Source organism: Lytechinus variegatus, chromosome 6, assembly GCF_018143015.1.
Source record: "Lytechinus variegatus isolate NC3 chromosome 6, Lvar_3.0, whole genome shotgun sequence".
Lineage (NCBI taxonomy): Eukaryota > Metazoa > Echinodermata > Echinoidea > Temnopleuroida > Toxopneustidae > Lytechinus > Lytechinus variegatus.
In genome coordinates this window covers 46,519,483-46,542,335 of record NC_054745.1, presented here as the reverse complement: position 1 = coordinate 46,542,335, position 22,853 = coordinate 46,519,483, and the positions used below count along the sequence as shown (strand labels likewise).

General features: G+C 37.7%; 1 protein-coding gene across 3 annotated transcripts in view; it reads left to right on the top strand.

The window, feature by feature from the left end:
* The first annotated feature begins 8,254 nt into the window (after positions 1-8,254).
* The window catches only part of LOC121417545 (2-hydroxyacyl-CoA lyase 2-like), a 49,720-nt gene continuing 35,121 nt past the window's right edge, over positions 8,255-22,853 (top strand). For all 3 annotated transcript variants that reach the window (XM_041611281.1, XM_041611280.1, XM_041611282.1), the window contains exon 1: positions 8,255-8,394. In XM_041611281.1, coding sequence (XP_041467215.1) covers positions 8,278-8,394 — 117 coding nt within the window. In that variant the 5' untranslated portion in view covers positions 8,255-8,277. The remainder of the gene's footprint in view (positions 8,395-22,853) is intronic.

The window sequence follows — 22,853 nt, the reverse complement described above, 5'->3', positions numbered from 1 at the left end:
ATGGGTGGCCGGGATGGGTGGCCAATTGTTACATAAATCACTACCAGTAGAGATATCATATTTCAGCTCATTTGGCTCTTAAATCATTCATAATTATCTAGGAAGAATAAATAAATGATTGTTTTCACCATCGATGAATCAGGAAAGAGCAGAGTCAACATAAGAAACGTACAACTTAATAAAAATGTTGATACTTTTGGCCACCCATACTTAAACCACAACTTTAAACCTGAGTTTAAGTTAAGCCCGACTTCAGAATACGGGCCATTATCAGCTTGGACTATTGGGTTTGAATTGGAAATAAAACTGGTCCGAAATTATGGATGGACAATTGTGTCACAAATCTAGAAGTTCAATTCGACAGCATATAGTTTTTACTTAATTCACAATAGTGTTCTTTTAAGCGTGGAAAAGCGCAAGATAAAATTAAAACTTACAATATTCCTAATAATGTTAACCAAATTTTATTCATTTATTTTGTTTATCTTGTAATTTTAGACGCAGTGACGTAGACAATAGTCTCTATACAGGTCTATATTATAAGATCAACAGATAAAGACTTCATACGCAGACTACAACAAACAGATGGGAAAATAATGAAAACAGTTTAAATGTATTAGTAAATGGTAATGATAGTTGGGTGGTTAGTGTGGTATGTGCGTTATAGTATTACCACATGTAGTCATACGCTATATCGCCTGCTCTCGAAGGGGGGAGGGGGGGGGGGTTGAGGGGGCACAAAAAAGGTGACGGTATTGTTCTCAGCATAAATAATCTCGATGACTGCAATGCCAATAAAAATCAATTCACGAATTCACGCAGCTGAAAAAATGCATTAAACAACACGGTTAAGTGAAAGTGTAGATGGTTTCACTCAATATTTATTTTGTATTTCATTCTTGAATCAGCCGTTGGAGTTACACGGTACTTAAGAGCATTGGATTAACACTTATTTCAGCTCGTACCTTTCCCTTAACCCTAAAAAGGACTGGGCTATTTGAGATATATTGAAGACTGGGGGCCATGATGGCCCCCTTTCTGATCTCGGCCGCCGTTCGCGCGATCGCGCCGAAATTTGGCACGCACATTCTTTACCACATAAACTACAAGCTCTCATACAAAAACAAAAAAATAATAATAATTTCTTATTCATTATGAATAAAATATGCCAATTTAAATCATTTCTTATTCATTATGAATAAAATATGCCAATTTATTTATGAAAAACATTATTTGCAAATTTAACACCCAATTTCACAAATTTTCTTCTTTTTGGCAGATGTCATCTTTGTAATCTAATTGAAAGGTTTCCACAAAGAAAAATTGCGAAAGCCAATCTTTTGACTTATGTATTTCTTTGTTTTTCATTTTTTTATAATGGAAATTATTACAGACCATTTAACAACTAAATTAATTAAGCAGACCAATTAGAACAAAAATAATCGCCCTTTTATTTCCTCTCCCATAGACTTTGTACACAAAGTATAAAAATGAGCCATTTTCGGCATGACATTGTTTCGTAAAAAATTAAGTGATGTCGCGATGCTATACCCGTATGTCGTGAATTTGGTCTAGTTGCCCTGAGATATCCTGGCCTTCGAAAATTCTCATTGAACTAAAAGAGGACGCACATCTCAGTAAATAAATAGTGGGAGCGAGCAGCGCGAGGGAAAGACTAAAGTTTCTCTTTTTTGCTTTAACTTGTAAATGTGGGTTTCTCATCTATCCTCAATTTATTTTCAATAATACTAGAGGCATGAGAAGGAAGCGTGAGTAAATTTTTTTTTCATGGGGGGGGGGGCAGGGGGCAGTCGCCAGCTGAAATTTTTAAAACTAACATTTGGTACTTGAAATTTCACAAAATTCACCAGAGTGAACAAGAAATTCTTCAATTTCACAAAATACAATAGTACCTGATTGAAAAGCTCGGTTGCTTAATCGCTCCCTCGCTTTCGAGTTTCTTCGAAATTAAAAATCTGCCCCTCCAACCCCCCCCCCCTCCTGAAAAAAAATTGTGCGGGGTTGATAAAAGAAAGGATACATTCTGAGCATCGCCAGAGTTCATGAGGAGTATATAATGCGAGTGAGAAGCACGAACTCAAAGGTGCGCGAAGTGCACGGGGGGGGGGGTCGTTTTATGAAAAAAATTGGTAGGTGATAGATCCATCCCATAGGTGGATCCAGGGGGCCAAGGCCCCCCCCCCCCTATTGGCGGAGCAAAAAAAAGAAACAAAAGGGGGAAAGGAAGAAAAAAGAAGGGAAAAGAGAGGGGGAATGAAGGGGGAAGGCGAGGGAATAAGATGAGGGGAAGAACTGGAAAATAACTTTAATAATCTTTCATGTCACTATATACAGAATAAAATTTTTGCACGCACTTCGCGCTCGCATTGCCTTTTACGTGATTTAGCTTAAATATCAAATTTTGAAGTCAATATCCATAACATGTTTCAGCTCGGAAATTGAACTTTCATTATTCATTCTTCAAGTTTGATTTACAAATTGATTCTCAAAAAGTGCTCTGTAAAAATGTATGTTTTATCTTCCGTATATTAACTTTTTCTGCTCGGGTTGTCAGGTGCTATTTTTTCCCTGTATTCCATAAAGTTCACAAATATCCCTATTCATGTCAAATTGTCAAAACGTATCCGCTATTACTATACGCTCGCATTTTGATTAGTGATTTGATATGTATATCTCAATATTAATTCTATCCCCATTTCATAAGAGTTTATCGAAAATTTTGGCTCGCATTTATTGTTGAAAATACATTAACTCATGTTATTGTATCTTATTCATAATTACAAAAGTGCTTTAAATGTCCAGTTTTTAGGCCATAATAAATTAACTACATTTCGCGCTCTCATTAGGCTTATTAGATTGATGAATAAGATTGTCCCTTTTTCAGAATGGAATATCGATAAGTCTTATCTCCCGCTTAGGAAAAGAAATAGGGAGATAGTCATCATTTTCATATGATTACATAATGTTCTTAGAATGTCCCTGTCCTATGTCAAAACTCAAAGTAATCATTATGAATCATATCAGATTTTTTTAAACTGTGATTCATATCAACCTCTTGATTTCTTCCTACAAAGTAGAAAGAACTAGAGCTTAAATACAGAACTTAAATTGACCCCTTTTTCAGATCGGAATATCAAATATTTTTAATTCGCGCTCTTCGCGCTTGTTTTATTGATTTTCATGATGAAAAAAGGTGTTTAGAATGCCCAGATTCTAGGTCGAAATCTGAAACACGCGCAAGCATGTTCATTCAGATACGCAGCTTGTTCTCTATTTCAATCATTATGAGCCTATATAACCAGTGTCACATCAGAATATCAAAAAAATTCTGCTCACGCTATGCGCTCGCATTATCAATGTAGGAAGATACCAAATCAAACCCAATATTTTCTTCATCATTTACAAATTATGAAGAGAGTTTCCCGTTTTTAGGTTTGAAATCTAAATTTTCTCCGCTCGCGCTTCGCGCTCGCATCAATTGTTTGGTTATATACTTATACCGTTCATGCTTACAAAAAGTGCATAGAACATTATTTTTTAGGCCAGAACGTCAAAAAAAAATCAAAAATCAGCTCGAGCTTCGCATTATTTAATCATTGAAATATGTATCGTCTTAATGGCCAACGGCAAAACGTCCTTAACAGGTCTCTTTTAAACAAGGCCAGAACGCATTATAATTATTTAGTTACATACGCATCTTCTTTAGGTTCACAAATATTGCCAAGAATGTTCAATTTTCAGGACAAAATACATAAAATTTCAAAATTGTTCAGCTCGCACTTCGCGCTCACACTATTCAAATAGGGCTTATGAAATTGCACATTTATGTTGTTTATAAGAATAAAGCTAAGAAATTACTGTTAGGATAAGGCCGTTCCCCCCCCAAAAAAAAACTCACGATCAAGAAGATAAAAGAAAAAAGAAAAGGGATAAGGGTGAAGTATAATATTATTTTCCAAAATATTATGTCAAAATCTATCACGAATTTGGATTTTTGTAATAAAAATGTCAAAATATTTGCTCGCTCGCTCGTAACATCTTATTAATTTTACACGATACGCCATATCGAGCCCCCACGTTTTTTTTTTGCTCATTACGCCACTCGGACAACCAATTCAAAGAAACAAACAAAAAATCAACTCTGAGCGGCCGATCGGGGAAAATATGGGTAAAGAATCCCCCCCCCCCTATTGGCGGAGGCTGGATCCGCCCCTGCATCCCTCTTTTTTTTTCTTCAAATACTCAAGTATCTAGGATCATCTTAAGATTCGCATTGGAATGGTTAGTTTTTGTAAACTGTATCTTTATCATGTTTACTATTATTCAGAAAATAAAATAAAACCACACCAAACAAATAAACCTTGTTATACATGTTATATGTCCGTTTTCAAAATCCATGCATGGACGAGTGTATCGATATCGTGTACAACATTGGTCGCATTGATCTCCCATTATTACTCATCAATTGTTTTATCAGAATGTCTACAAACAACACAATTTAAAGACAAAATAACGATTATTTACCTTTTTAAATGTAAAGATTTAGTTGCAGGCTTGAATTCCCCCTCTGCAGGACAAGTGATGTTTGGCTTTGGGCAGCTGTTTCAGACACAGATATGTGATTGCTACTCCATCTGTGTTTCTATAGCCTGGACAATGTTCACGTTGAAGTAGCTGTGGTAGAGTATGACTGGCTTGTCTTTTTAATCTGATGAAGTTCAGATAGAAGTGTTTCGCAAGGTAGGCCCCCTAGCCTGGCTACCTGATTGTACGGCCCTTGGATATTGTCGCGAATCTTAGTGAGATATGGAAAAGTAATTTTATGTCGTTCCGCTGTAACGAATAAAACGTCGCCACAACATTTTCCCAGTCGCGAAGGTTGAATGATTAAACCAATGAGGCCGACTCCTCTATCAACGGGATATGTGTGAATCGAATTTAATGTCAGATGCATTAACCAAACGAATTCCAGATCGGATCAACAGAGCAAAGCTATTGCGTTATTCTGTTTTTTTTATCAACATGTTAACTACAGTAGCCATCATACAATAAATACCTTTGATTCATTTCATTTATTTGTACGCTAAAACGGATAATTGTATAACTTGACAATTCTTGCAACAAACATAAAATTCACAGAATAACATAACAATGAACATACCAGAATAACATGAACATAATCATCGTGATTGTACTGAGTTATAAAATACATGTAATGTATACATGAATTAAAATCGATGACTTTGCTAGCATAGCTATTGAGCATTTATTTATTTCTTCAGCTATTTATTCATTCATTTATTGGTTGATTATATTTTTAATGTATTTTTTTAATGTATTATATTTTTCCCCATCCCTCTTTTATTTTTATGTCCCTTTCCTTCCTTTTTAAGAGGGAAGGAGGATGCAGAGAGGGGCGGTCTCTCCCCCTTGATCCCCCTATATGCATTAGTACAGGGGAGGATCCAGCTTTCGCCAATAGGGGGGGGGGGGCAATTAAATTCACCCATATTTTCAGCCGCTCAAAGTTGATTTTGCTTGTTTCTTTGAAGGGGTAGTCCTACCAGTCCCCCCCCCCCCCGGGGGGGGGGGGGCACTTCCATTGACGAGTGGATACCATGCGGGACCACGGGGTCTCGACTGAAAAGCATCATAAACACGTATTTTCCATATTTTGAAAATGCACCCCTTAAAAAAGTATTGGCGTGTGAAACCCTATCCTTAACAAGTATTGGAAACAAAACGATACCCTTCGCATTAAGTTTCCTGAATTGACCCCTAAACAAGTACAGCGATATTTCAATTGTTATGCCATGGTACCAGTCACATTATTCTTATAACACAACATGATTGTATAATAATCACATAAGCCCTAGAACGTGCGAGCGTAAAGCGCGAGCTGAAATTTTTGGAAATTATTTTGTCCTGAAAAATTGAAAATTCTGGGCAATGTTTGTGATCCTGAACAAGATTCAAATTTCATATAGGCATACGTTCTATATCATTATCATGTCAAAATACATATTGGCCCAACGTTGTGTTTTCTACCCATTAGCCAACATTTCGCGACTGGCGATATTGTTGCTTGTATTTATGTTGGCGCAACAGGCCAACTCTACTTCTGCGATTAATAGAAGTTATGGTGTTGGTCGAATGTTTATATGTAGACACTTGCAGAACTTTTCCTATTGTCAATATTGTGATGTTTGGCATGACGTTGGACGGAGTCAATTTTGCGATATCATAATCACGTTTAAGTATTTGCTGTGCATGGCCCAAAGTTCCGGGCCAAAATTTATGTTTTTGAGCCTTTGTCAACATTTTGCAACTGACGAAGTCGATGACGTTCTGCAACATTCTAAAGAAGTAGACGTTAAAACGTTAGCCCAATATTATACGTTGACAATTTGCTAACCTTTCCCCTATTTTCAATATTGTGATGTTGGCAAGACGTTGGACGGATATCACTAATTTTTACGACATCATTATCAGGTTAAATATTACATTGGCCCAATCAATGTTATATTTTTTACGAAATGCCAACATTTCGAGATTGACGACATTCTTGACGTTGCATTGATGTTTTCCCAACACTACTTCTGCGACATCATAAAAAAGTCGAGATTAAAAGTTGGCTTAACATTCTAGCACAAGAAAGGATCTTCAGTCATGCGTATGCCGTCATTGGTATCTTGAAACACTCACCTTGGTTGATGTGAGTAAATTTGGCTGGGAATCGAACACACGTCCCTCAAATTGATAGACGAGAGTTATTACCACTACACCACGATCGACGCCTCCACCTGTCCACTAAGACTTAACACATGGAGGAGGGGGGGGGGGGGGGTAAAGTCGACTAATCAAATTTTCCATCATCAACTGGAATAGTAATTGACATACATGTATGTACGGGTGTGTGTGTGTGTGTGTGCGTGTATGTATGGGTGTGTGGGTGGGTGTGTGTATGTACGGGTGTGTGTGTGTGTATGTATGTATGTATGTAATTATGCCCATCTACACTGAAAATAGCAGGTGTGTTTTTTTTTTTACTTACAGAGACAATATCTTAAATAACATTCACATTTTCACCTTCTAATATTTTGTTTAAAAGGGACCTGCATCAGGCAGCTATAAACATTAATAAGCATGGGTGAATTAGATGTGAAAAAGTTGCGTGTCACGGTAGGCCTACAACACGCAACATTCAGAAGATGGTCAACATTGTCGGTTGTCGTTTTTACGAGACGTAATGTACAGTATAGTACTTTAACATAAAAACAAATTGAAATTCCTCGTTTGATTGGACTATATTGAAATATATTGTAAAAATTGCTATTTTTTCGTGCATGGATTCGTGTAGTATATAATTTGGAGCCTCGAAAGGAAATTTAAACAGTAGTGAATATTGGCGCAGCGAAAATGACTAAAGACGAATATTTCCAACATTACATTAAAGAAAACAAACATGATTCAAGAAAATTGTGGAAAAATCTAATGGAATTGTGAATTAAGTATAGCGAAGCCAATAACGACAATTTCAAAGTAGTGGTATATGAAAATAAATTGGCTCGTGAATCGTGACCCCGTTTGTTATGGACACAGAAAAGTTTGGAATTAATTCACCACTTTTCCTTATTGATATGTATCTGATATCACTATAATCTTAGATTAATTACATCACTTTCAAAATATCTCGCTTTAAATATTTAGTTTAAAGAAATTGTTAAACCTTACAAGGATTGAGTTTTTTCGAAACAAAACCTTATTCAAATGTCCATTTTGCAAATTAAAAAGTAATAATGGATATTGAATGCCTAAAATTTGATAACAGAGCATATTTTGCATCTTTTCTGATGTTTAAAAATTGGGAAAAATTGTAGGCCCTATTTTGTTCATATGTGAGGACAGCGATTTTTACGATGTTTTATTTGAATGCAGAGGCTATTACGGCGCTAGTGTCATATAAGGAGCTAGATAACAAAAATGTTTATTTATTTATTTATTTATATATTTATTTATTTATTCATTCATGTATTTATTCATGTATTTATTTATTTATTCATTTGTTTATTTATTTATTCGTTTAAATTCATTCATTCATTAATTAGGCGAGCGAGTTGCCAGTTTCCCAGATAGCGCCAGCTTGTGTTGGTTACGATAGTTTTGGTCCGAAACCAATCAATTGCGCAATATTTTGCGGAATACGATTACTAGTTCTAGCTCTTGACTTTGAACTGCTGCTAGCTGCTCGATAGAATGGCCTCTCTAATTTTCCTGTGTATTTGTGGGATTTCTATTATTCCCATTCTCCTCCTTCTTGCGTTTGGAATCATCGTATGGAAGAACAGCATACTATATCAGTTATTTCACCCGGTAAGTAAACACCTGTCATGCCTGTGTGTCTGTGAAACAAAGTACCGGTATGCTACAAACATGTAAATGTGATCTGAGATTCTTGGACTTGTGACCCACCCGGACTCGGACGCTTGTTCCGCTGAGCCTGAGTCGCTCGCTGCCGAACAAACGCTTCGGATCCACTCAACATGCTCAAGGGTTCATTACCATCCTGCCTGTGGGGAATCTACACTGGTAGGACTGTATGCCAAATGCTGTGCAAAGCAAACAAATGAATAAATATCATTTTTGTGAACAAAAATACTAATTTCCGTACAGTTGCAATTCATTCTTCCAGAGCTACCAAGTCTCACGCATTATGCGTGAGACTCAAGCATTTTGGACTCTTGTTCATCCCCTCAAATCTCTGTCTCACGCAACTATCACAGCCTATCCCCATAGACATTGTACACAATGTCTGTGATCTCACTCAGATTCACAGAAAATCTCACGCATAGCTCGTCTTTGAACTTGGCATCTCTGTTCTTCATTTCATTAACTTGGCCTTGGGGTTAATTTTTGTATTCACCAGAGCACTTGAAAACCACTCATTCAATGAAAAAGGTTATAATATAACCTTGTTCTCACTTATATCTCCATGTGTGGCAAAATAAGGGTGGCGAAGTTTGGCTTATTTTCTCTTTTTCTTCGGGGCAAATGCTTGATTTCTTTACACCGACAGTTTCCATTACACCTATTAATTATTCATACAACTTGACTCTTATTTAAATTTGATTCTTTAAATTATTTTTTTCTTAATTAAATTAGAGATCAAAAATGAAAATTTTCTTGCCATATTAGTTATTACTTTCCACCAATAGAGGGCGTACAAGAAAATATGCCCAAAATTCAAGTTTTTGAGCGCTCTGGTAGTGGTGAATACAAAAATTATTCCCAAATTACTAATGAAAAATAAATTGCAACTGTATGAAAATTAGTAATTTTGGTCACAAAAGTGATATTTTAATGATTTTTTAAAGTGTGTGCTCTGTACAACATTGGCATACCATAGTCCCACCTGTAGATTCCCCACAGGCAGGGTGGTAGCAGTGAACAAGTGTTGAAAACATGAATTTTGGGGATATTTTTGTGTACACTAGTCTTGAGGACGCAATGATGATGATTTTTTTAGATATGTCATATACTTCTTCATCATTGACGTCTTGACACTCTCTCCATAGTGTCTTCAGCGAAGGACCAAAACAAAGATGGATTCCCAAAAAAAATCCATCTTTTTAAACCGAAGTCAAGAGAATTCATTTAATTTTATTAATTCTTACACCTTCCTACGCCTAATGCGTAGGAAGGTTTTAAATACTACTATTTAAAAATGTAAAAAAATGAAGATTTCTTACCTAACTGATGCCGCGTAGACCCCTCGTTCCACATGTAAACAACAGAAATACAATAGCGTCGACCCTTGAACCGCTTATGTATGACGTACTTCCGGAAAGCAATGCCGTCTTAACGAACAATTTAGAGATAAAAAATCTTATTTAACAAATATTAAAATTTATTTCGTGATCATAAATAATTCATATCAATACATATAAATTATTTATGATCACAAAATAAATTTTAATATTTGTTAAATAAGATTTTTATCTCTAAATTGTTCATTAAGACGGCATTGCTTTCCGGAAGTACGTCATACATAAGCGGTTCAAGGGTTGACGCTATTGTATTTCCGTTGTTTACATGTGGAACGAGGGGGAATCCATCTTTGTTTTGGTCCTTCGCTGAAGACACTATGGAGAGAGTGTCAAGACGTCAATGATGAAGAAGTATATGACATATCTAAAAAAATCATCATCATTGCGTCCTCAAGACTAGATATTTTTGTGTACACATCATCTATCAGCATTATCGTACTTTCTGACTCCGGAAACAAAAAAGATCTGGGGTACAAAATTTCTTACAACGTCTATAGTCTCGACAAAGGGTCTGAAGTTCCATCCGCGCTCGAGTTGGCTCACGATCAAAATCTGTGCGTCCGCACGATCGAGGCTATACTTTCTTATCCTCTCTCTCACTCAAATATCTCTCATTTTCTTTTTCGCTTTTCGAGTGTTGGCTTGGACTTAAATAAAGAAAAACATATTGGAAAGTGGTTTGTTTGATTCTGCTCTTTTTTTTCCCAGAACGTTGTTTTCACTGACGGGATAATACTGACTAAAAATAAAATTCGTGTTTATCGAGGAAAATGCCTCACACTTTGTCAAATCATTCTTGACTTTCAACAAACTAAATGAATATCAATAATCCCTGCAGCTCGATACACAGCTTTCACAAAATAATTACTTCCCCAAAAATGATATTTACATGATATGTATATTACAAGTGTGCATGAATGCCTAATTCAATAGACATGTGCATGCTTGTTAATTTCTCATGCACACCTGTTGATTGACAGAAAGCAGAATTTACAGTTGTCTACTAAAAGTTGATAGAATCAAAATCGTCCTAAATTTATTTAGTCAGTGGTCGACAATCACATTGATGATCTTCCCAATTCAAAGTTCTGTCTTATTTTGTCAGCCAAGTCAGGCCTCATGACTGACTGACTTAATTGACGGAATCTGAATAAAATGATCGGCCTATTTATTTAGTCAGTGCCACAAATTTTATTAACCTACTAACAATACATCTTAAATGTAGGAAAGGAAAAAATCGAATTATAAAAAAAACCCTATCATAAGACTTACATTTTATGCTACAGTCAGCGATAATTAAGCCAAGTTTACATTTTTTACTCCACTATTCATAGAAATTTCACTGTCATTTAATTAACCCATCGTTTTTTCTTCTTCACTCTTCAACTTTTTATAAGTCACAGTATATCAACTGTCTATATATTTATCGTTCTATTTGGCTCCACTTTTCCAACTAAATACGCACGGTACTTAACCTGTATATTCCATCAACCCCTCTTTTCCCTTCTCTTCAAAACCACTCTGCCACTTTTAGACAGTTGGCTATCCACTAAATAAATCAATTGAACTGTCTATATCTTTATCCTCCTTTTTGACTCCATTTTTTAAACGATACGCACGGTAATTAACCTGTATATTCCATAAACCCCTCTTTTCCCTTCTCTTCAAAACCACTCTGCCACTTTTAGACAGAAGGCTATCCACTAAATAAATCAATTTAAACTGTCTATATATATTTATCCTCCTTTTTGACTCCACTTTTTTAACGATACGCACGGTAATTAACCTGTTTATTCCGTCAACCCCTTCTCTTCAAAACCACTCTGCCACTTTTAGACAGTGGGCTATCCACTAAATAAATCAATTCAAACTGTCTATATCTTTATCCTCCTTTTTGACTCCACTTTTTTAACGAAACGCAGGGTAATTAACCTGTATATATTCCATCAACCCCTCTTTTCCCTTCTCTTCAAAACCACTCTGCCACTTTTAGACAGTAGGCTATCCACTAAATAAATCAATTCAAACTGTCTATATCTTTATCCTCCTTTTTGACTCCACTTTTTTAACGAAACGCAGGGTAATTAACCTGTATATATTCCATCAACCCCTCTTTTCCCTTCTCTTCAAAACCACTCTGCCACTTTTAGACAGTAGGCTATCCACTAAATAAATCAATTCAAACTGTCTATATCTTTATCCTCCTTTTTGACTCCACTTTTTTAATGATACGCACGGTAATTAGCCTGTACATATTCCATCAACCCCTTTTTTCCCTTCTCTTCAAAACCACTCTGCCACTTTTAGACAGTGGGCTATCCACTTAATAAATCAATTCAAACTGTTTTTATCTTTATCCTCCTTTTTGACTCCAGTTTTTGTCTCACCTGCGAAGCAAAGTGAGACTATAGGCGCCGCTTTTCCGACGGCGGCGGCGGCGTCAACATCAAATCTTAACCTGAGGTTAAGTTTTTGAAATGATGTCATAACTTAGAAAGTATATGGACCTAGTTCATAAAAATTGGCCATAAGGATAATCAAGTATTACTGAACATCCTATTAGAGTTTCATGTCACATGACCAAGGTCAAAGGTCATTTAGGGTCAATGAACTTAGACCATGTTGGAGGAATCAACATCGAAATCTTAACCTGAGGTTAAGTTTTTGAAATGTCATCATAACTTAGAAAATATATGGACCTAGTTCATGAAACTTGGACATAAGGTTAATCAAGTATCACTGAACATCCTGCATGAGTTTCACGTCACATGACCAAGGTCAAAGGTCATTTAGGGTCAATGAACTTTGGCCGAATTGGGGATATCTGTTGAATTCCCATCATAACTTTGAAAGTTTATGGATCTGATTAATGAAACTTGGACATAATAGTAATCAAGCATCACTGAACATTTTGTGCAAGTTTCAGGTCTCATGATTAAGGTCAAAGGTCATTTAGGGTCAATGAACTTTGGCCGAATCGGGGGTATCTGTTGAATTACCATCATAACTTTGAAAGTTTATTGGTCTAGTTCATTGAACTTGGACATTAGAGTAATCAAGTATCACTGAACATCCTGTGCTCATTTCAGGTCACATGACCAAGGTCAAAGGTCAATGAACTTTGGCCGAATTGGGTGTATCTGTTGAATTACCATCATAACTTTGAATGTTTATGGATCTGATTCATGAAACTTGTACATAAGAGTAATCAAGTATCACTGAACATCCTGTGCGAGTTTCAGGTCACATGATCAAGGTCAAAGGTCATGTAAGGTCAATGAACTTTGGCCATGTTGGGGTTTTTCGTTGAATAACCACCATCATATCTCTGTAAGTTTATTGGTCTAGTTCATAAAAAGTGGTCTAGTTCATTAAACTTGGACATAAGAGTAACCATGTATCACTGAACATCTTGTGCGAGTTAGAGTAGTATTCATAGTCAGCACTGCTGCTATATTGAACCGCGTGATGCAGGTGAGACGGCCAGAGGCATTCCACTTGTTTAACGATACGCACGGTAATTAACCTGTATATATTCCATCAACCCCTCTTTTCCCTTCTCTTCAAAACCACTCTGCCACTTTTAGACAGTTGGCTATCCACTAAATAAATCAATTCAAACTGTCTATATCTTTATCCTCCTTTTTGACTCCTGTTTTTTAACGATACGCACGGTAATTAACCTGTATATATTCCATCAACCCCTCTTTTCCCTTCTCTTCAAAACCACTCTGCCACTTTTAGACAGTGGGCTATCCACTAAATAAATCAATTCAAACTGTCTATATCTTTATCCTCCTTTTTGACTCCACTTTTTTAACGATACGCACGGTAATTAGCCTGTACATATTCCATCAACCCCTCTTTTCCCTTCTCTTCAAAACCACTCTGCCACTTTTAGACAGTTGGCTATCCACTAAATAAATCAATTGAAACTGTCTATATCTTTATCCTCCTTTTTGACTCCACTTTTTTAACGATACGCACGGTAATTAACCTGTATATATTCCATCAACCCCTCTTTTCCCTTCTCTTCAAAACCACGCTGCCACTTTTAGACAGTTGGCTATCCATCCAATATAATTTCAACAAGCTTATTATTTATCTTCCTTTTTGACTCCAGCGCGTGTTATCGCGTGGCCAAAACTCATAGATGGAGCCAAAAAGAACGATAAAACTAAGATTCTAGGTTTTATCCTCATTTTTGGCTCCGTCAATGGGTTTTGGCAGCACAATAACACGCGCTGGAGTCAAAAAGGAAGATAAAGTAATAGTACGCTGAAAATTATTGTGTGTGACTGTGTATGATATTATATCATCTGGGATGATCCATTTTGATTTGGGGATGTGATGATGCGAGAGTTATCATGCAATGTCGTGTCAACGGAGGAATTGTCCCACGTGCGAGAGTCTTGTCCGTGAGAGAGCTAGCCGAGTGAGCTTGCACTGAACGAAATAAATCTATTGAAAGTCAACGAGGCGTAGTCGTGCTTAGTGAAATTCAGGTACTGTATACTTTATGGCTCCGGAGTCAGCATTCACGATATTGCCCATCTATCACATCTATTGTATTGGAGGAAAGTAATATGGCCAGACAATTATAGTTTTCAATCTCTATTTTTTATTAAGAAAAAATAATTCAAAGAATAAAATTTACTTAAGAGCCAAGTTATCTGATGATAAGTGCTTGTACTGTGAAAAACTGAAACTTTTGCCCCTGAGATTTCTATTTTCATTCCAAAAGATCTAGCCCTAAATCATTGTAGATGGGATACAACTTCATTCCCAACATTTCTACAAAATCGATTTAATTTTTTATACAAGATTCATTAAGAAAAGAAAAATATGAAAAGACAGGAAAACTTGCCACCGTTTTTATGTCGCCATCTTGAATTCTTTGTCTTTCGCCAAGGATACAGCATGCATATTGCAGTGGATACGTCATCAGCAAGAGAGGTAGATAGGTGTGAGACTGCGGGGGAGGGTAGAATGATGCTAGTTTTAATATGAGGCAGTGGGTCGTTACGTCATCAGCAAGAGAAGTAGATAGGTGTGAGGAAGAGTAGAAGGATACTAGTTTTAATCTGAGGCAGTGGGTCGTTACGTCATCAGCAAGAGAAGTAGATAGGTGCGAGGAAGAGTAGAAGGATACTAGTTTTAATCTGAGGCAGTGGGTCGTTACGTCATCAGCAAGAGAAGTAGATATTGTGAGGAAGAGTAGAAGGATACTAGTTTTAATATGAGGCAGTGGGTCATTACGTCATCAGCAAGAGAAGTAGATAGGTGCGAGGAAGAGTAGAAGGATACTAGTTTTAATCTGAGGCAGTGGGTCGTTACATCGTCAGCAAGAGAAGTAGATAGGTGCGAGGAAGAGTAGAAGGATACTAGTTTTAGTCTGAGGCAGTGGGTCGTTCTGTCATCAGCAAGAGAAGTAGATAGGTGCGAGGAAGAGTAGAAGGATACTAGTTTTAATCTGAGGCAGTGGGTCGTTCTGTCATCAGCAAGAGAAGTAGATAGGTGCGAGGAAGAGTAGAAGTACTAGTTTTAATCTGAGGCAGTGGGTCGTTCTGTCATCAGCAAGAGAAGTAGATAGGTGCAAGGAAGAGTAGAAGGATACTAGGTTTAGTCTGAGGCAGTGGGTCGTTCTGTCATCAGCAAGAGAAGTAGATCGGTGCGAGGAAGGGTAGAAGGATACTAGTTTTAGTCTGAGGCAGTGGGTCGTTCTGTCATCAGCAAGAGAAGTAGATAGGTGCGAGGAAGAGTAGAAGGATACTAGTTTTAGTCTGAGGCAGTGGGTCGTTCTGTCATCAGCAAGAGAAGTAGATAGGTGCGAGGAAGAGTAGAAGGATACTAGGTTTAGTCTGAGGCAGTGGGTCGTTACGTCATCAGCAAGAGAAGTAGATAGGTGCGAGGAAGAGTAGAAGGATACTAGTTTTAGTCTGAGGCAGTGGGTCGTTACGTCATCAGCAAGAGAAGTAGATAGGTGCGAGGAAGAGTAGAAGGATACTAGTTTTAGTCTGAGGCAGTGGGTCGTTACGTCATCAGCAAGAGAAGTAGATAGGTGCGAGGAAGAGTAGAAGGATACTAGTTTTAATCTGAGGCAGTGGGTCGTTACGTCATCAGCAAGAGAAGTAGATATTGTGAGGAAGAGTAGAAGGATACTAGTTTTAATATGAGGCAGTGGGTCATTACGTCATCAGCAAGAGAAGTAGATAGGTGCGAGGAAGAGTAGAAGGATACTAGTTTTAATCTGAGGCAGTGGGTCGTTACGTCATCAGCAAGAGAAGTAGATAGGTGCGAGGAAGAGTAGAAGGATACTAGTTTTAATCTGAGGCAGTGGGTCGTTACATCATCAGCAAGAGAAGTAGATAGGTGCGAGGGATTGCCAGATGGTACAGTCTTTTCCAGGTGGGGTAGTTGATGCTCAGGGGGTTCCAGTTTGATATGAGAGGAACTTAAGCGATGAGTGTATTCAGGAAAATCCTTTGCTCGGTTACTGTCAGTAGGTAGAGTTGCCCGAAGGTCAGTAAGGTGTTACTTGCAGATAAAGATTCAAGGAATCAATTTTTACTAGGTACCTCACATTGGTCGAGTGCAGCACAGTGTGGATGAATTTCTTGCTCAAGGAAAACACGCCATGGCCAGGATTCGGACCCATGTACCTCTGTTAGAAAGACGAGAGTCAGAACCACTACACCACGACGTGCCCACTAGCTTTATTACAGTATAAAGTGAAAGCAACATATAATTTGTAAAATAAATTATTTAAAATATTTAAAGATTATTAAGTTTACATCTGGCTCTACATGTGTGTGCATGCAAATCATTCACAGCGATCAATGCAAATTGATAATCTTGAAAATGTGATTACATAGTGTACAGCCATCCTGATTGACATCTGCAGCCTGAGACGTATACAATTGTTCAATTATTTTCAAGCAAAATACTTAACTGGCAAGAAAACAAATAAATTAGCATTTTTCTGTCTGTTCTCCTAAAAACTGGTTGTACAGTAATTTGTTAATTTTACCTTTCAATATGGTTATACTTGTAGGGACTCTGAAATTCAGGAAGTCTAATGACATGTATTGGTGATTTTATCCTGGATGTCATTGTGAACTTCCCCTTTAATCAATCTGTGATCACTTTAGACTTTGAACTGTTTAATTATCCCAGGTCAGATTCTTTTGTTTTATACCTTGTATACACGTATCTGACAAGTAGGTCTGTTTATCACATGATCAGGACACTGAACAACTTTACTCCTCAACTCAATGTTAACAACATGGTACATGTATATTGTAAACTTTTAGCAATGAAGTATGGATATTGCATTTTTTGCATGAATTCAGAATTCTAAGGGGTAAGGACATTTCTTAAAGGCAAGTCCACCCCAGAAAAATTTTGATTTGAATCAGTAGAGATAAATCAAACAAGAGCAATGCTAAAAATTTCATCAAAATCGGATGTAAAATAAGAAAGTTATGATACTTTATAAAGTTTGCTTATTTTTCACAAAACAGTGATATGGGCAATTCCACAGGTTGGTGGACATGAGCTTAAAAATTAAAATTCAATATTTTCCTGATTTTTTTAATACTTTAAGTCCTTCATGCATGATATTTTCAGGAACAAGAAATAAAAAGTTTAGTTTTTGTTTCACCTGCGAAGCAAAGTGAGACTATAGGCGCCGCTTTTCCGACGGCGGTGGCGGCGTCAACATCAAATCTTAACCTGAGGTTAAGTTTTTGAAATGACGTCATAACTTAGAAAGTATATGGACCTAGTTAATAAAACTTGGCCATAAGGTTAATCAAGTATTACTGAACATCCTATTAGAGTTTCATGTCACATGACCAAGGTCAAAGGTCATTTAGGGTCAATGAACTTTGGCCGAATTGGGGATATCTGTTGAATTCCCATCATAACTTTGAAAGTTTATGGATCTGATTCATGAAACTTGGACACAATAGTAATCAAGCATCACTGAAAATTTTGTGCAAGTTTCAGGTCTCATGATTAAGGTCAAAGGTCATTTAGGGTCAATGAACTTTTGCCGAATCGGGGGTATCTGTTGAATTACCATCATAACTTTGAAATTTTATTGGTCTAGTTCATTAAACTTGGACATTAGAGTAATCAAGTATCACTGAACATCCTGTGCGCGTTTCAGGTCACATGACCAAGGTCAAAGGTCAATGAACTTTGGCTGAATTGGGTGTATCTGTTGAATTACCATCATAACTTTGAAAGTTTATGGATCTGATTCATGAAACTTGTACATAAGAGTAATCAAGTATCGCTGAACATCCTGTTCAAGTTTCAGGTCACATGATCAAGGTCAAAGGTCATGTAAGGTCAATGAACTTTGGCCATGTTGGGGTTTTTGTTGAATAACCATCATATCTCTGTAAGTTTATTGGTCTATTTCATACAAAAGGGGACATAAGAGTAACCATGTATCACTGAACATCTTGTGCGAGTTAGAGTAGTATTCAAAGTCAGCACTGCTGCTATATTGAAACGCGTGATGCAGGTGAGACGGCCAGAGGCATTCCACTTGTATATGTATACTTTGGAAAAAAATGGTCAAAAGTTGTGTCTTCCATTCTGTACCAAAATACATGAAAAATAGTGAAAATGAAAAATGCCTTATTACCATTTTTTTATTGCAACAACATACCACTTTATATATTTCTGAACTTAAGAAGAGTCAAATTACCTTAAATAAACAACAGCTTTTCAAGTAAATTTGTAGTACTCATTCAAAAATGAATATTGCAACCTGCTCAGGTGATGTAACGTGAGTAACCGAAAAAACTGACTTTGTTTTCTGAGAGAAAAAATCTTCACAGTTAATTGGTAGGATTTTAAATTCTCTTCAAACAATCTTTGACACAGTGATGACTATCAAAATCAATAAAAAGTACAATTTTCGTCTCACCTGCATAGCAGAGCGAGACTATAGGCGCCGCTTTTCCGACGGCGGCGGCGGCGGCGTCAACATCAAATCTTAACCTGAGGTTAAGTTTTTGAAATGACATCATAACTTAGAAAGTATATGGACCTAGTTCATGAAACTTGGCCATAAGGTTAATCAAGTATTACTGAACATCCTATTAGAGTTTCATGTCACATGACCAAGGTCAAAGGTCATTTAGGGTCAATGAACTTAGACCATGTTGGAGGAATCAACATCGAAATCTTAACCTGAGGTTAAGTTTTTGAAATGTCATCATAACTTAGAAAATATATGGACCTAGTTCATGAAACTTGGACATAATAGTAATCAAGCATCACTGAACATTTTGTGCAAGTTCCAGGTCTCATGATTAAGGTCAAAGGTCATTTAGGGTCAATGAACTTTGGCCGAATTGGGGGTATCTGTTGAATTACCATCATAACTTTGAAAGTTTATTGGTCTAGTTCGTTAAACTTGGACATTAGAGTAATCAAGTATCACTGAACATCCTGTGCGCATTTCAGGTCACATGACCAAGGTCAAAGGTCAATGAACTTTGGCCGAATTGGGTGTATCTGTTGAATTACCATCATAACTTTGAAAGTTTATGGATCTGATTCATGAAACTTGGACATACGAGTAATCAAGTATCACTGAACATCCTGTGCGAGTTTCAGGTCACATGATCAAGGTCAAAGGTCATGTAAGGTCAATGAACTTTGGCCATGTTGGGGTTTTTTGTTGAATAACCATCATATCTCTGTATTAAAGTTTATTGGTCTAGTTCATAAAAAGTGGACATAAGAGTAACCATGTATCACTGAACATCTTGTGCGAGTTAGAGTAGTTTTCAAAGTCAGCACTGCTGCTATATTGAACTGCGTGATGCAGGTGAGACGGCCAGAGGCATTCCACTTGTTTATAAAAATGATGAAGAAAAACTGTAACGTGAGTAACTTTGTAACGTGAGTAACCATCATGTAATGTGAGTAACCAGTAAAAATTATGCAGTAAGGTAACATTTTCTGTGGGATGTCAAGTTTTAAATCTCATGGTGAGTTGTGAAGTTATTTTTGATTAATTAAAAGCAAAATGAGGGTACACCTCTTTGTTGTGACTCTTTGTTCATCAAAATATCAGTGATCATACAATCACACAAAAAATTGAATATTAGTAGAAGTATTCACAATGCGAGAGTGCATTAGTAAGACTTGGTTTTGATTAACCATACTTTAGAGTGTTGGAACAACATGTATTGAATGTCCTTACCTGTAACCCTATCTAGGCTGGGGTAGTTTGGCAGTTAATACATGTATGGCCGGGAGGGGGGGTGGGGCCTCCCAGGCCCCCCTTGAGATCTCGGCCATTGGCCGCATGATCACGCCGAAAAATTTGCACGCAGGTTGTCTTGGACATAATCTACAATACTATACAGTAATTTATTTCATGCAAATTGGTATTAAGCGATTATGCTAATTTATGCATAATTAGTAAGCAGAATCATATTTTTCCCTCTTACTCCCTAATAAAGCTCAAATTGTTCCATTTTTTGGTATAAAATCTCTTTTTGATGTTCCTAGCAATGAATTTTACACACATTATTGAATTTGTAATGACATTTGTGTTGTGAACCATACATGGACAAAATGTAACATGAGTAACTGTAACGTGAGTAACCATATTATCTGCACCCAAAGTAAAAACCATGTGTTCTTTATTTTTCTAATTATGTACAAAGTTGTCTCCCTAATATACTTCTTTGAATTGGATATAATCAACTTTCATAAAAGCCTTGAATGAGGAGACTTTTTACTTATGTCGACTTTTTATTTTATGCATGTCCAAATCATGTAACGTGAGTAACCGACATATTCCAAACATTTGCCAGGAGCATAATAAAATTTCCCAAGTTTTGTTTTTATACAAAGGATAGTCAGACTGTGTACTTTGTTGTAATAAGGAGATGTTTAGTTCCTATCAATAATAATGGAGTTACAGCTCCAAGTATGAGTCAAGGTGTCTCCAAATGTAACGTGAGTAACCGTGGAATAGCCCATATGCATAACTAAGTGATATTCAAATGAGAGAGTTGATGATGTCACTCACTATTCATTTTGTCTTTTATTGTTTGAATTATACAATATTTCAATTTTCACAGATTTGACAATAAGGCCCTTCTTGGTTGAACCACAAAATGTTCAAACAATGGTAATTCCACATGTTCATGGGGAAATGAAACCTTGTTTCTCATGAAAATAAGGAGAAAATTGAAATATTTCATATAATAAAATACAAAAGAAATATTGAGTGGATGATGTCATCATTCCCTCATTTGCATACCCACCAGGAGTTGTTTTGTGAAATTATTAAAGTGAAACTTTAAAATGTCATATCTTTCTTATTTTACAATTACATCTGACTTTGATGAAATTTTCAGTGTTATGCTTGTTTGATTTTTCTCTTTTTATTCAAATCAAATTTATGTTGGGATGGACTTGTCCTTTAAATGAAAGAGAAGGTGGTGCTCACCTTGGAGACTTCAGTCCAAGGGAAGGTGGTGCTCACTTTAGGGACTTCAGTCCAAGGGAAGGTGGTGCTCACTTTAGGGACTTCAGTCGAAGGGAAGGTGGTGCGCACTTTAGGGATTTCAGTCCAAAGGAAGGTGGTGCTCACTTTAGGGACTTCAGTCCAAGGGAAGGTGGTGCTCACTTTAGGGACTCCAGTGGAAGGGAAGGTGGTGCTCACTTTAGAGACTTCAGTGGAAGGGAAGGTGGTGCTCACTTTAGGGACTCCAGTGGAAGGGAAGGTGGTGCTCACTTTAGGGACTTCAGTCCAAGGGAAGGTGGTGCTCACTTTAGAGACTTCAGTGGAAGGGAAGGTGGTGCTCACTTTAGGGACTTCAGTGGAAGGGAAGGTGGTGCTCACTTTAGGGACTTCAGTCCAAGGGAAGGTGGTGCTCACTTTAGGGACTCCAGTGGAAGGGAAGGTGGTGCTCACTTTAGAGACTTCAGTGGAAGGGAAGGTAGTGCTCACTTTAGGGACTCCAGTGGAAGGGAAGGTGGTGCTCACTTTAGAGACTTCAGTCCAAGGGAAGGTGGTGCTCACTTTAGGGACTCCAGTGGAAGGGAAGGTGGTGCTCACTTTAGAGACTTCAGTGGAAGGGAAGGTGGTGCTCACTTTAGAGACTTCAGTGGAAGGGAAGGTGGTGCTCACTTTAGGGACTTCAGTGGAAGGGAAGGTGGTGCTCGCTTTAGGGACTTCAGTCCAAGGGAAGGTGGTGCTCACTTTAGGGACTTCAGTGGAAGGGAAGGTGGTGCTCACTTTAGAGACTTCAGTGGAAGGGAAGGTGGTGATCACTTTAGGGACTTCAGTCCAAGGGAAGGTGGTGCTCACTTTGGAGACTTCAGTCCAAGGGAAGGTGGTGCTCACTTTAGAGACTTCAGTGGAAGGGAAGGTGGTGCTCACTTTAGGGACTTCAGTGGAAGGGAAGGTGGTGCTCACTTTAGGGACTTCAGTCCAAGGGAAGGTGGTGCTCACTTTAGGGACTCCAGTGGAAGGGAAGGTGGTGCTCACTTTAGAGACTTCAGTGGAAGGGAAGGTGGTGCTCACTTTAGGGACTCCAGTGGAAGGGAAGGTGGTGCTCACTTTAGGGACTTCAGTCCAAGGGAAGGTGGTGCTCACTTTGGAGACTTCAGTCCAAGGGAAGGTGGTGCTCACTTTAGAGACTTCAGTGGAAGGGAAGGTGGTGCTCACTTTAGGGACTTCAGTGGAAGGGAAGGTGGTGCTCACTTTAGGGACTTCAGTCCAAGGGAAGGTGGTGCTCACTTTAGGGACTCCAGTGGAAGGGAAGGTGGTGCTCACTTTAGAGACTTCAGTGGAAGGGAAGGTGGTGCTCACTTTAGGGACTCCAGTGGAAGGGAAGGTGGTGCTCACTTTAGAGACTTCAGTCCAAGGGAAGGTGGTGCTCACTTTAGGGACTCCAGTGGAAGGGAAGGTGGTGCGCACTTTAGGGACTTCAGTCCAAGGGAAGGTGGTGCTCACTT